Raw genomic sequence first — 14,729 nt, 5'->3', positions numbered from 1 at the left:
CCGGGGCTCCCCCTTCGTCGCAGCCCTCTCACAACACCCCTTCCTCGGCTTTGAAGGAGATCCTTGCTTAGTGCATCAATTTTCTTATATTTAACATATATTCCAGTTGATTCATAGCCATGAGAATTATTTAATACTCGCAGGCAGAAAAGTAAATTTGTCAATGACATTATTGCATTTTTACATGCCTTTAAGTTTACTCCTCCTAAAGAGTTCAATAAACTTCCTTGAAATTTATTTCCCCTCGGCAGAAATATTGCTCTATATATTCTGCATTTGCAAAGTGGGGAGAGCAGAAATGACACCTGTGTTCACCGCTCTATTTACACATTAATGAAATTACTACTGGCAATGTTTATTTGAACACAAAATACATCTTGCTAATGCCTTCCTGGAAAAAAACAAGTTTAAATACTTCTACTCACATTTTTCAGCAATATTTTAAACTATCACCCAATCCTGTATGAATATAATTTTGACAATACCAGGAAAAAAGTGCAGATAATCTTACTTTCAACGCAATGAAAAGCTGAAAGTTTTCCCTACAATCTGGAGACCATTTACCTATGTTTAAAATCATTTTTTAAAAAGTCAGAGTTTCAGCTAAAGCTGCCAGGAACAACTGGTCCGAAGATCTTTTTTTCCCCCGTTCAGTCCAGTCACGTAAAAAGATTAAAATATTCTTTTAGCGCTGGTTACAGCGTGCCGACACTTCTGCTGCACGTATATTTTAGCAGGCGGCAGCCCCCTGCACGCGCGTTTTTGTGCGGCAAGGCCTGAGCAAAGGGAGAAACGTCACCGACGCAAGCGACAGGATGCAAACGTCGAGACGGGGCCGCTGCGGGCGGCTGGGCACGGCGCTGCTCCCGCCGGCACCCTCCGCCTCCCGCTCTCACCTGCGCCGTTTCCTCCCTATTTATTTGCAATCCTCTCTTTACTCCTCAGGAGCACCAGCTGGCAATCTTTACATCACGGATTATTTTTTTCCCTATGAAACAACTCCTCGCGCTCCACTAGCAGGGGAACTTTGCATTTTGAGGTGCATTACTTGGAAATAAAGCATCCACCCGCGTATTGCCCAAGGGCCCTGCCCCAAGGAGGCCTCTTGCTCTGCTCCCCCTAACACCAGGGACACTCTCAGCATTCAGCGAACAATATGAATAAAAACCAAAGAATAAATACAAAGAAATGATTCTCCCGTTTCCTCCAAGGAAAGCCTCGTTTATATGTGAAATATTTAATCATTCAGTCTGCCCAAACCAAAGCTTTTTTCCAAACTGGCTTACATTTCTATGCAGTTATAATTACTGCATAACTGAGCCTTCTCTTAACTCATTTCAATGCAGGGAAAATTTTAACAGAGTATTGGACAAGCAAGGCTATATTGATGTAAACGATCTTTTGAATGTGCACTAACACAAGAAAGCTGAATTACAGATGCAATTCATCCATCAAAAGGTGTTTCTAAATGCTGATTATATTGGTACTTAGGTAGAAAATTGAAAGCGATTAAAAAAGCCAAGAAGCTTCCCAAACTTTAATTCGCCCTGTTTCTATTTGTATAATCTACTCTGAACACTTAACTGCTGATACGGTAATGGCTAAATTCCGCTCTAAGGGCAGAGCTAAGTGCACAGTTTTTTTGTCCAAGTATTCGCCTCAAGAATAGCAGCTTACAGCAAGTCCCAAGATCCCAGAATACATTTGATATATGACTATTTTCTCCTACACGTTGCTTTCAAAAGACTCAAGTTAAATGTGTTTACTCCTGTTCCTACATTAACAACCAAAGGAAAAACGTGCATTTTTCTTGACATCGTTATGCCAGCAACTGCTTGTGCACACCGCTCAGAATCGGTCAGGCCGCTGCGAAAACCCTCCAGCGGCCAGCCAAGGCGGGAGCATCGCTCCGGGAGAGCCGGCAGCGTCCGCGCGGCGACGGCACGGGCGGCGCTCCGGAGCTCCCTCCGAATCCCCCCCAGGTAAAGACCTTCGCTCCGGCAGCGCATTGCCAGGTCTAGGCTGTAAATGCTGCTGCGCGTGCTCACCTAAACGCTTTCACACGCTCTTATTCCTTAGACTTTTTCTTTAGCGTGTATGAGGCATTTACAAGTCAAATTCAGTAAAATTCACTCTGTTTCTTTTTGCAGTTTTAACCTAGTCATTGCTTATCACTAGCTTTTAATTACACTTTCAAAATTGAGGATATTTTTAAAAGGAGGTACCTCTAGGGAAAAAGACAGGGAAAGGAAAAATGACACTGGAAAAGCTGGAAATTGAAGAGATAGGAATACTGCTAAGGGCTAAAATGCCACAGAGCTGCTGATTCCCTTGAAGTCCTGCAGCCAGGATGCTTCCCCTTGACAACAACTCAGTCAACGACGAGATGACAGAGGAGATTTAGGGAGACTCGAAAACAGCTGTCTTAACCACCACTTTGCAGGAACAACCTGCTGCACCTGCACCCACCCGGGGTTTGCACTGCTGGTCCTGGATTTTTTCAGCGTGTCCTGAAGTCGTTTTGATCAGTCGGACGATCCCGTTCCCCGCGTGAGCTGTAGAGCCCGCGTACCTGAACTGACTCTTGCCTAGGACCTTCTGCTCCGGCCATAAGCCGCATCTCGCATCCCGGGTTCAGCAGAGCGTTTGCTACCCTCCCGCCGGCCCCCCAAAACGCTTCCGCCAGCAGCTGCGGCCACAGGGGACACGGCCGCCGCGCGACTCCCCGCAACGCCCTTCCCAGGCCGGCTGTTTCCCGGCCTCGCGGGCACGCGCAGACATACACACCTCTGTGCAGCCGGCCCGAACAAACCGTGTTCGCCCCCATCAGGCACACGCGCACCAAGTAAATAAAGCACAGTTCGAGTACGCTGCCATTCCTCTTCAAAGGTAAGTCTCGATCTCACAGTTATTTATGTACGTGTTTATATTTAAGCCTGTAAATCAGGACTTCAGTGAAATCACCTGACAAAAAGTAAATGGCTTGATTTCCTCAAAAAAAAAAAAAAAAAAAAAAAAGCTCCTTTCTTCAAATAGAAACCTCTTCCCTTTTTTACTTACTCTCTGCATTACTTCACTGAGTCAGGAAGGATCCAGAGGCAGCTGAAGTCAAAAAGAGTCCTTCCAGGAACTTCAAAGGGCTTGAAGTGCTCTAGAGACGCAGAAGGCTTGATCCACAGCCATTACCCCAGCCTGCCCCGCCGCCCACACTCCTGTGTGAAAGCACCACCCCTCTCCAGCACTCCTTGAGTGAACTCCAAAATTATCGGTATTTTCCCACCGGAGCAGAACGCGCACTTCTAGCGAGCCAGCGCACTATTTCTGAAATGCGAGAGGCCTTCAGTATCTCCAGAGCCAAGAGCAGGGAGTCAAAACGCATGAGGAGTAAAAAAAGGCTGCTTCGCTCAACACTTCTACCAGCCGGAAAGTTCACCAGGGACCGTGCTACAAAAACCAAAAGCGGTGAAAGCAGATCCCTTTTATCACGTCACTACACCTGGTGCATCCCGGAACGTCTCCGATTACTTTTTAACGAAGGACGCTAGGTCTTGAGACGACACTAACAGCGCGTGGCTCCGTTTCTCCGCAGGCAGGTCCCCGCTCAGCACGCTGACACGCACGGGGCAATTCCCCCCTGGCTGCCGTAGCGCTGCCTGCGGAGAAACCCCCCCTCGCTAGGAGCTAGAAGAGCTCAGCGGAGCCGCTGCCGCCGTGAAGCAGCCCGGTACTGCTGCACCGTGTAAACGACGTGTCCAGATCAATTAGTCCTCTTTAAAAACCTGTCTTTATCAGGATGTTAACGCTTTCCTCTGTGCAATCAAAACCTTGGGTCTGCTTTCAACTACATCAACTGCTATTTAACATCAGTTAGGAAACCAGACCTTCCCTGATGAACAGAGCATGCCATAAGCATTTCAATAAACCCAAGCATGAGCCACCCAAAAGTTTCCTTATTTGCGTAAGCCTGTGTTTCAGTAAGTTACAATTCAATTTTTACTTAAATGTTGCATCACTAGAAGAAATCTTTCTAATGGCGTTTTGCAAATCAAGGAGGAAGACAGAATTCTGGATCAGAGCAAAAATGTCTCTTTTGTTAATTTGTGCGTGGCCTAATTTAAGTGTTGCTGTTAAGTTCGGGATCAAGAAATCAAAAGACGGAAGTCCTTCAGTCAAAGATGAGGACCTGCACGGTCAGGCCGACAAACGCAGCCCTGCACGGTGCGTCGTCAGGGCAGATTCGGCTTCAGCAGCCGGGCCGCCGGGTCCCTACGAAGCCTGCATTGAAGCGTGCCGATCAGAGCGGCGGCTGCGCATCCTCACCACTCGCAAGATCCCCATCTTGTTTCCTCTAAGCCGCGTGACAAAGACAAAGCCCCAGTGGGAGGAAACACACAGCGAGACGATCCGTAGGCAAAGTCACACAATCGCAGAAGGGTTGAGGTTGGAAGGGACCTCTGGAGATCATCTAGTCCAACCCCACTGCTCAAGCAGGGTCACCTAGAGCACCTTGCACAGGATCGCGTCCAGGTGGGTTTTGAATATCTCCAGAGAAGGAGACTCCACAACCTCTCTGGGCAACCTGGTCCAGTGCTCTGTCACCCTCACAATAAAGAAGTTTTTCCTCATGTTCAGATGGAACTGCCTGTGTTTCAGTTTGTGCCCGTTGCCTCGCGTCCTGTCGCTGGGCACCACTGAAAAGAGTCTGGCCCCATCCTCTTGACACCCTCCCTTCAGATAGTTATACACATTGATAAGATCCCCTCTCAGCCTTCTCTTCTCCAGGCTGAACGGTCCCAGCTCTCTCAGCCTTTCCTCATAGGAGAGAAGCACAAGGGCACATTGCTGCCTCATGCTTAACTTGGTGTCCACCAGCACTCCCAGGTCCTTCTCCGCAGAGCTGCTCTCCAGCAGGTCAACCCCCAACCTGGACTGGTGCATGGGGTTATTCCTCCCCAGGTGCAGGACCCTGCACTTGCCTTTGTTGAACTTCATGAGGTTCCTCTCTGCCCAGCTCTCCAGCCTCCCAGTTTTGTCTCATCAGCAAACTTGCTGAGGGTGCCCTCTGCGCCTTCATCCAGGTCATTGATGAAGAAGTTGAACAAGACTGGACCCAGTACTGACCTCTGGGGGACACTGCTATCTGCAGGCCTCCAACTAGACTCTGCGTCGCTGATCACAACCCTCTGAGCTCTGCCATTCAGCCCAAGTGAAGCAATTAGCGGTCCTGAAAATCACATGTGGTCTCAGACCCTAGTCCTCAAAAGCAGAGAGCTGACCTGAAGCAACAGGGAGCAGTCATGCCTCTTAAGAAGCTCCATTTACCATCTGATTTTATTCTCTCCTCCTTTTGATCATTTTGAATGACATAAAGCAGAAGAAACATGTAATTAGGATGCACAGGAATACATTTTAATTGCTCCTCACTGAAGCCTTCTCCACTCTAAGACAACTTAAGAGCTGGGACTGCTGTCTGCACCCTCCGACTGGGGGCCTGGACTGCCTGACGAAGGGGAATAACTATGCAAAGATCTGTTACTTAATATGAGAATTTCTATTACAACAAAAGAAAAAGCAGAACCCTTTTCCCTCTGTTTACACAAATTAAAAGGGAAGCCCCAAGCTTCCTGCCACTGCTTCTGGCACTTGAGATTCAGAGGGAAAAAACAATGCAACACACAAAGGAAGGCAAGAAAACAGAGAGAGGATTAAAAACGTGTGTATTACTAATTATCCCCAAAACAATACTGATGTTTTCTTTTAACGGGATGTTTGGAATCTGAGAAAATTGGTAGGAGGATGGCAGACTAATTGCCTTGGTTTTGACCAGTCTTCTAGGGAAGCAATCTAGTTCTCAGACTTCAGCCACCGCTCTTAAATCCCGAAGCCGAGACTTCTAAGAAACACAACACGACGGTATTTCCTAAATGTTATCCAGTTGGGCTAATATCATTGTATAGTCCTAACGAAGAAACATTAATGCTTCTACAAAGTCAAATAACAGATGTGATCCTTTGGTCTTGAATGTAATTTGTTGCTTCTAGCAGATTTAAGAGTGAAGCTTGGCAACAAGTTATCTGTATTTAGGAAAATAGAAAAACAGAGACTTGGGGTCATCCCAAAAAGACAGAGGCCTCAGAGACTGCTTCCAATCTCTCATTTGAAGATTTAGCACAATTGACTGGATATTTTTGCTACAAGGTTTTCTTATTTTATGCACCTTCAAGTTTTTCCTGCAAATAAAGTTAGTTCAGAGTTTTGCTCCTGATCCTGTACCCCTTCTGGCTTCTATTACATACAGGCTCTAACAAATTGACAGTGCAAATGTTTCAATGCAATGTTTTAATCTTTTTTAATTTCTTCCTGTAGATGTAGAGCTTGAGCTGTAACACAAACTCTGAACACCTTAGTGAGCCATAACTCTCTTGTTTAGAATATCTGGTAAGATTTCAAAATGCCATTAATGTTCCCACAGAATAACATGTACGGTTTGCTTGTTTTTTTAATGGACTATTTGCCACTCAGTCAAACAATTGTACCATTTTCCCCAACGTATTTGCCGCTTCCCTTTTCTTCCTTTTCTGGAGCTTAGCCTATTGGCAGTCACACAGACTGAAAAAGGGAAAAAACTGTCTAGCTACACCCGATGCGGCAAATCAGATCTGACTTCGGAATTTGGAAGTTGCTTATATTCTCCGTTTTTTTCTCAGGGTTATTGCTTTCCGAGTTTCCCTGGCGTCTCACGCGCGCCTGTGCTCGGCAGGCTGAGCCCCAAGCTGCACCTCGCCTCCGCGGACAGGGCAGCGCTTGTCCCGCGCCGCGGTGGGGCCGCGCACCACGACGGGCAAAATTACCGCACAGGCATGTGCGAAAGCGTTCTGCAGCTGTGTTCTGGGATTTCTTCTTCTGCCTTAATCCAACGAGAGACAGAGCCAATGGCCTGCCAATCCCACGTTATTAGGTGAAATAAATTTACTGTGATTTTCTTTGCAGCAAAACAAATAAGTGCCTTATTCTACATCCCTGTGTAACGATAACACAGTGAAGAATAACAGCCAAAAAATTATTTTTAATTTTTGAAGCAGAGACCAAGGAGCACAGACCAAATTTCTGAGGTGATGGAAAACTGAGATTCTCCCCATGTTAATCTAGAATAATAATGCATTTATATATTTTTAAGGCTTCTCAATAACAAGTGCAATGTCACCATTAAAGAGTTCAGGAGTTCCAATTAAAAAAAGAGGTACTTCTGCAACAGAGGATAAAATATTAACATACTATGTATCTGCGGATCTTAGACACAAGGCACCAGAGTTTCAAACTCTGTCACGATCATGTGAATGTCCAAGACTTCATCTGCTGAAGGCAAGGTCAGGAAAAACATTTTACGCCTCATCAGGACGCGCAACTCGAACACGAAGCAGCAGCCTTAGCAGCAGGCATGAGCAAGAGAGCGAAAACTCATCCGAGAGTGACAGTGCCGTAGCAAGCGTTACCCTCAGAGGGACAAACCGTGCTTCAGACCAAATCCCCCGAGATCACCTGAAGCCTGGTGGGTTTGGGGTCCTAACGATCTGCACCCGGTGGAAAGTCAAATTCCACCGACGACAACGGCGACGCTCCCGCCGACGGCAGCGCTGCGGGTCGGCGGCAGCAGCTGCAGCAAACTCGGGCTGCAGCCAGGTTACTCTCTTCCCCGCTCTTCCTCTCAGCGTTATAATTTCAAAAACGTGCAGCCAGAAAAGCCAGCGCGGCAGGCGAAGGATGGGGCGCGCGCGCTGCTCGCAGGCTGCCTGGGTGTCCTCGGTGCATCTGCAGCCTCCCACAAGATTTGCATTTTATATCCATCTCCCCATTGTGAAGACATCTTTATCTCCGTTTTCAGGCAACACCAAATGACTCATCTTTCGGAACATCTTATGAAGTTAACATAATTTAAAAAATGAATCCTACTTAGGCATATTTTTCCAAGCAGAAAAATGAAGAAAAATGTTTTAAAAATATGTTTAAAATCAAATTTCTGTTGCAAACCAGTTGCCTGATTTGGGAGCTCAGGAGCTCATTTTTGCTCTAGACAGTTTAATAGGCTTTTAGGCATCCACATTTAGGAAAAATATCTGATGGTGTTTAAACAATGAAGAGCCAGAGCTAAAGCTGATTGAACCAGTCAAGTACAGAATTTGAATACACTGCCTAATCATTTTTATTTTAAAATTATTCTCCTAATATCTAAGGGCAAGATGATCCCACATTTATTTATCCTGATTAATGTACTACCCTCAGGACAGGCGTGCAGATTTCATTAAGACTAATTATGAAGCAGGCTATTCAACAGAGGAATGATAAAATCTCTCTCTGATTGACATGGCCCTGACCTCCTCCTTGCATTAACTCACTGATGTCACAGAAATATATGTGTCAGCCTTATTCCCCTCTACCTTTCTAATTAACATCTAACAATTGCTATTTGTTACCAGCTCACAATTAACAAAGGAGCTGCAGTATGCACATACACTAAGTATTTCCTAACAAATTCTATGTTTCCAGAGATCAGTACGGCAGTGCCACTTTTCCACAAACAATCCTTACAGATGGTGAAAATGATTATCTGCGAGGGATAACACAAGATTAATGCGATAGTCTCAGGACTAGATGCCTCCTCCTTTTTTTTGCTCTAGACTTACATATACAGTTATTGCCTCTATTTCTTTAAATATGTGTGTGTGTATATATATATACATATATGTGTGTTTGTGTGTGTGTGTGTGTATATATATATATATATAAATATATACAGTATTTTCACCTAAGGTAAAAGTTCCATTTCTGAACTCTGTTTTCCCTTCTGCAGGCAAACAAGATGACTGGTCCTGAACTGCCTCTCCGCTGCCTCCCGCACGCGGCTCTGTGCAAGACACCTGGGCCCGGGGCCAAAGCCTGAAACAGCAGAGCCGAAGGGTACTGCCATTTCACGGGGTCCCCTCAGAAAGTATTTGCTTTGCCTGTTTATGTTCTAAATATAGCAGAGCGCACAGGCCGTTTCCATCTCATGAGCAAGTACTCATATTAGGAGTTGCAGCTCCCTGCAGCACTAACAAACACCTTACTGATGTAAGTTGATATGCAACATTTTGCTAAGACACGCTAATACTGATTTTTGGGTGCTTTATGAGTGAAAGATTTATTAATAGTTTGTAAAAATACATATTACAGGGACTAAATATCTGTCTTATGCGCAGCAGGCAACACAAGAAGAGCCAGTTAGTTTAATACTAATATTATAAACATTTAAAAGGAATCAAGATTTTAATATTAATTTTTAGGTGCACTGCTATTTTAGTAAAGAGCAAGGATATTATATCTACACTGAACTTCTGAAATATTAACAATTGTTTTTGAATGCCTTATTCAAAAATCTTTCAATTTTTGTAAACTATTAACTGACCTTAGAGAGTCCAGGCAATGTGGCATAACACTTTCCTTTTTTTTTTCTTTCTTTTTTTTTTTTTTTTTTGCATAATATATGTGATATTGGAGAAAACAGAACAAAGTAACTACTGCATATTTAGCTCAGCACACACACAAAAATTTGCAAAAATCTGAAACACAAACAAAGCTGAATAAGTGCTTTTCTGCTACTTGGATCGGACAGGGAATTCAGTGAAGAGATATATGCCATTTTCTGTTTAGCACAGGAATTTTCTTACGTTACACAAACAACCTAAGAACCCCCCGCCAAGAGACCTCCACAGTCCGCTCACAGACGCGCTTGCAAAGCGTACGTCCCGCTACCCTGTTCCTGCTCCCCTACCGGCAGCCCAGGAAAGAGCTCCCGCGGGTCTCGCGGGCGGCGATAAGGCCCCGGGCTGTTCCTGGTGCTCTCCAGCCTGCGGAGAGCCGGAATCCCACCTGACCCCCGCGGGACCCTCCAGCACAGAGCGCACGGGCGACGCAGCTGAGCCAAAAGCAAACCGTTTCACGTTAACGCAAGTAAACGTATCTGCTAAGCAGCATGCTTTTGAACAGCGTAGCTGGCCACAGTTCGGCCCCAGCTCGCAACTCGCTCAACCACACCGTGGGTGGCCAACGCCGTAACGTCGCCTCGGGATATCACCCGGAGATGTTGCAGCTCTTTGCAGAGGTGGCAATTACCTCCCTCGTTCCAAAGGAAGGAAGCTGAAGAACCTTGCTCGAGGCAACACGGCGAGAGGCAGCAGCACCGCCGGCGAGAGGAACGCCGCGCGAGCCCCTCTTCTGCGTCTCCCACCCCAGGCGCCAGCCCGCTCCGCTGCCCTCTCCCTTCTGCACCGAGCTTTTAAAGCAGCTCAAATCACCATGAAAGCCAGAAACCTCTGCTGATGACACCGATTTCTAGTGCTCTCAGACGGTGCTTCCCGTGGTGAACAAGATTCACATTCAATTAAGTTTGGTATCGTTTCAGCCTTTTTTGGTTGCATCATCTTTCTAAAAAAAATAAGAGACGCTTGGGTGAGGCGGTACGGTCGCGATGCTCCGTGCAATCAAATGAGGGAAAGCAACTGAGCAGGAAATTAAACCATGAGGATGCTGCTGGATGCTGTTTTACCAGCAGATGCATCATCGTTCTTGCGTCCGTTCACGGAAAGACGTTTTCAAGGCTCCAGAGCTAAACCTCAGTTTCAGACGCCTCGGCCGCAACGCAGTGACGTTACAACCCGACGGGCACCGGAGGCCTCCCCGTCTCCAGCGCCCCGGCAGCAGCCGCCCTCGCGGGCAGCTCCCCGTCCCCGGCAGCCCCGGGCGCTGCAGCGGCACCCTCCATGCCCGCCGCGGCCGAGCTCCTCGGGAACTGCCAGCCAATTCCTCAGCAAACGGGCAGGCCTCAAAGCCAGAACTTTTCACAAAATCCAGCTGGGTTTCAGACTTCTTGGTTAGCTCAAAACACTTTCTTTAATGTTAGAAACATTTCGTTTTCATATTTGAAGATGAAAAAAAAATTCTTTTTTGCTTTTTTCCTATGCATTGTAATTACAGTAATTCTGAAATAAAATACTGAAACAACACTGAAACAAAATATTTCAGTTGTCCTAATTTACAACAGTTCGGGGTGGTGAGGCTGGGTATTTCAGACGTGAAAACATTTTAAAGGCTCACCTTCCATCCTGCTCTAAGACAAGACAATACACACTTTTAAACTCAGAAATGTTGCAGGATTTATATAAAACCACTACAAACCCACTTCCTGCCTAGCTCTAACCGTGCTCCGGAGGCGGCTGCTGGTGCAACCTGCAGCAGCCGGGTACAGCCACAGCACTTCCTCCCTGCCGGGCACGGCAAGCTCCCCACGCTCGTGCTCCCCCCCCCGGGATTTGGGCCCAAGAAGAGCAAAACGATACTGGAGGAAAAGCAGACAGACATATTCTTGTTTCTCAACTTCTGATCCTCATGACTCTTTACCGAATCAAGGTATTGTTTGTGGGATGGGTATTTTACTTTTCGAGATGATTTAATTCAAAAAAGTGAAGGGAAGGAGCTGGCAATCCACGCGTTTAACAACTGATCGCTGAAACCACAGACGTATTAAAACAACGGCCTGGCATTCACCCTGCCTAACTCGCCCAGACTTCCCGAGAATCGCAGCGCGGCTGTCGCCTCCCTGCTGCACAGCTCGGCTTGCATGCCCGGAGCACCTTGCTTTCTGCCGAGCCTTCTCCTTCCTCGCGCAGACGTGTTCGCAGAAGGAGGGTAACCACAGAAGTTCCAAACACAGACACATAAACACACTCTTCACAAACATCCAAATAATTTACGAAGGAAAACACTTTTCCAAGATTCACTGTCTGCTGCCCAGAGACATCAACAAGCCACTTGTAGTTACAAGATGGAAACAAATCATCACAGAGCATGTGTTTTGTGCTATTAAAAACAAAAGAATCTTTACAGTGACTTAGCTATTTCTAAGTGAAATGCCCTTTATTCTAGCCACACACACAGAATAATTTGGAGTCAAAGAACCAGTAATTGCAGCCGTACCAAATGATTCAAACTCTGCTAGGCTTATTTTCCTCTTATTCCCTCTATCCTTCCCCTTCCCCTGAGGAAAATAACAAAACAAAAAAACAATCATCAATAAAGATAATAATAATAAAAGCTCTCCCTGCTAGCACAGATAGCAATTTCTCTGTTTTGGACTCCATGGTTTCTCTAGCTATAATTCCTTCTTTCATTAACTGTATATCCTTGAAAATAATATAATATTTACTCACTTTCAATGAATCAAAGCAGGCGATTACGCGTCCATTTTCAACTTGGCAGCTTTTCGATGGATGTGCAAATTTACATTCCGTGTCTGGCCGGGAGCAAGTCCCTCTTTGGAACTCTCTACACACTTCCAGTGTGAGCCATTTTGTGTCCCGAATCGGTGTGACACTAACAGCCATGTTTAGATTTTACAGGTAGTTAAAATTTTCAGTAAAACGAACAGACAAAGAGCTGAACTGAGAAACTGGAAATGATGAAAATGTCACCTCCAGAATGCTTTTTCCCCCACTCCCTATTTTAAAAGTACATGTAAAATCGTGTGGTCACAATATCAAGGAAAAGATTTGCCACTAGAAGTTCACAGCATGAAACTGTTAATTGACAGAGGTTTTGTATTTCAAGAAACGCTAGGATTATAAGTAAGATGAACGTTAAAAAGTGTGGCCTGGAACTAGCCTTGTGCTCTCAGTAACCCATTCTGAGTGCCAATTGGAGCCCAAAATGCAAGCATGAAAACGTGGCAGACCCTTTGACACAGAATTTCCAAGCTGCTTTCAGTAAAGTTGTCTGAAAGGTAATCTCCACACAGCTGAATTTGCAATTGGGTTTTGTGGTGCAATCGGTATTGATTAGTTTGGCATAGACAGATGCAGCAGTTTAGAGCAACAATCGAGAAATTTTTTTTTCCTCTCCTTGATTTTCTGGCAGAAGATATCTTACTTTCCCAGCAAACTTTTATTTTTAGACTAAAGCAGCCTACGGCAATGCCTGATAGAGCTTTTCTCTTGATTATAAGTAGAAATGGGGGTGTCTGGGCTAGAGGTGGAGGGTGGATGTGCTGTCGTCGCAGTCTAGCTGGCAGCAAGCAAGGCAAAAAGCAGAGACTGCTCTAGAAGCGGTTCCAAGCAGCAGAGACGTCAGGAAAGGCACTTCTTAGTACCAACCTGTAGAAAAAACAGATACGTTAAAATTTACCGAGCAGCATTTCACCGGTGTCCCACAGCATTACCGCCTTGCCATGTGATCCTAGAGTACTACGCAGCATTACAGCCTGCCTGCTTCCCTCGCACGGCGTACTTACAGTGTAGCATATTGCAGCCAGCCATCGTAGATTTATTAAAAAAGGGGCCGTTTTCCCTTGTGAAGCAATGCATGATAGGGAGATAACCAATCACAGATAGTGTTGCAGCAATATTCTGGGCAGAAAGCCAATAGTGTGGGCTGTCTTATGAAAGGTCGCGCCTGTCAGACGTTCATTACTATGCTATAAGCACAGAAAATGTCCATCAGATGTGACTTATTCCACTGCAAGAGGACGAGCATGTGGGTTTTGAATTTACCCAACATGCAGCGAGTGGATTAAACCATGTTAGTTTCCAAAGCGCTTCCCCCGGCGAATCCCTGCGGAAAAAGCGAGCTTGCGCGGCTGCGGCTGGCTTTCCCGCGGCTCTGCCTCCCGCACCGCCGCCAGCGCGGCCGCCTGCAGCCTCTGCGCCCGGCGCGCCGCCGGAAAGGGAAAAGGGGTGTTTGCAAATGGTACGTTCTCCTGACCTATCCAATTCACTTCCTTCTGAACCCGAAAGTCCTGCCTCCGCACAGAAATCAGCTCGCCGCGCACAGCCGGACTCTCCCACTCACAGGCAGCCGACACGCTGTCAAGGTAGCGCCGCCGCTGCGCGGGAACAAAGCGCTCTTTATTCCCACCTGCCTCCCTCCCTCCGGCGGCGGCCCGGCTCGCGCGGGGAGCGTCGGGGCTGCCGCCTCGCCGGCGCACACCTGCGGGACGCGCAGGAGCCCCGGGGCGGAGGGCGATCCCAGCCCAGAAACGCGAAGCGCCGAGCGGGCGGCGTGCCTTAGGCGGCACGAGGCGCCGCGGAGCGACGCGGCTCCCCGTTAAACCGGCGGCCGACCCGAGCTCCCGGCGGAGAGAGGTCTCTGCCTCCGCAGCCCCGCAGGCGCACGCCGAGGCGGCTATTCACGGAAACGGCTACGTTTGTACGGGAAACACAAAGACGTTTTCTCCCAGCAAACCCGACGGCTTTATAATTACTATTCATACCATCAAAACAACTGCAGCACGCCTTGCTGCTTGGCAGGGAGAACACACTGGTTTAAATTCAATTAAAAAGCTGCATTAAGACTCATTTGTTATCTCCTGATGTTAAGCAGTGTGGCACAATCTCCGCAGTTTAAACAAAGCCTCTGTTTCCTTGGGTATGATTATTTCTTTTTCTTGAGGATAAACTTGACTGCGAAATGCTATTTACTCAAATGACCAGCTGAGGCCCCTGGGTGAAATCTCTGTCTACTGGAGACAACTGCTCAGTCAGATAAAAACAAAGTCATTAATGTAGTAATTTATCCGCAGGGTGCCAAAAACTAATATTAATCTGCATTCATTTAAAACCTCAGAAAATAATGTGACTGCCCATGTGCAACTGCCAGTTTTCAGAGGACAATGCCATTAGTCAGCAGTTTGTTTGTTTTCTTCC

At 46.6% G+C, this 14,729-nt stretch overlaps 1 protein-coding gene across 8 annotated transcripts in view; it reads right to left on the bottom strand.

Annotated features, from left to right (window-relative positions):
• Positions 1 to 14,729, bottom strand: part of MBNL1 (muscleblind like splicing regulator 1) — a 111,185-nt gene that overhangs the window by 70,570 nt on the left and 25,886 nt on the right. For 6 of the 8 annotated variants that reach the window (XM_067301538.1, XM_067301542.1, XM_067301543.1 and 3 more), the window contains exon 2: positions 12,243 to 13,181. The exons of the other annotated variants lie outside the window; for them this stretch is intronic. In XM_067301538.1, the coding sequence (XP_067157639.1) occupies positions 12,243 to 12,416 (174 nt within the window). In that variant the 5' untranslated portion in view covers positions 12,417 to 13,181. The remainder of the gene's footprint in view (positions 1 to 12,242; positions 13,182 to 14,729) is intronic. 8 annotated transcript variants of the gene reach the window in all.

This window comes from Apteryx mantelli, chromosome 9, assembly GCF_036417845.1.
Source record: "Apteryx mantelli isolate bAptMan1 chromosome 9, bAptMan1.hap1, whole genome shotgun sequence".
Taxonomy (NCBI): domain Eukaryota; kingdom Metazoa; phylum Chordata; class Aves; order Apterygiformes; family Apterygidae; genus Apteryx; species Apteryx mantelli.
This window is presented reverse-complemented; position numbering and strand designations above follow the sequence as displayed.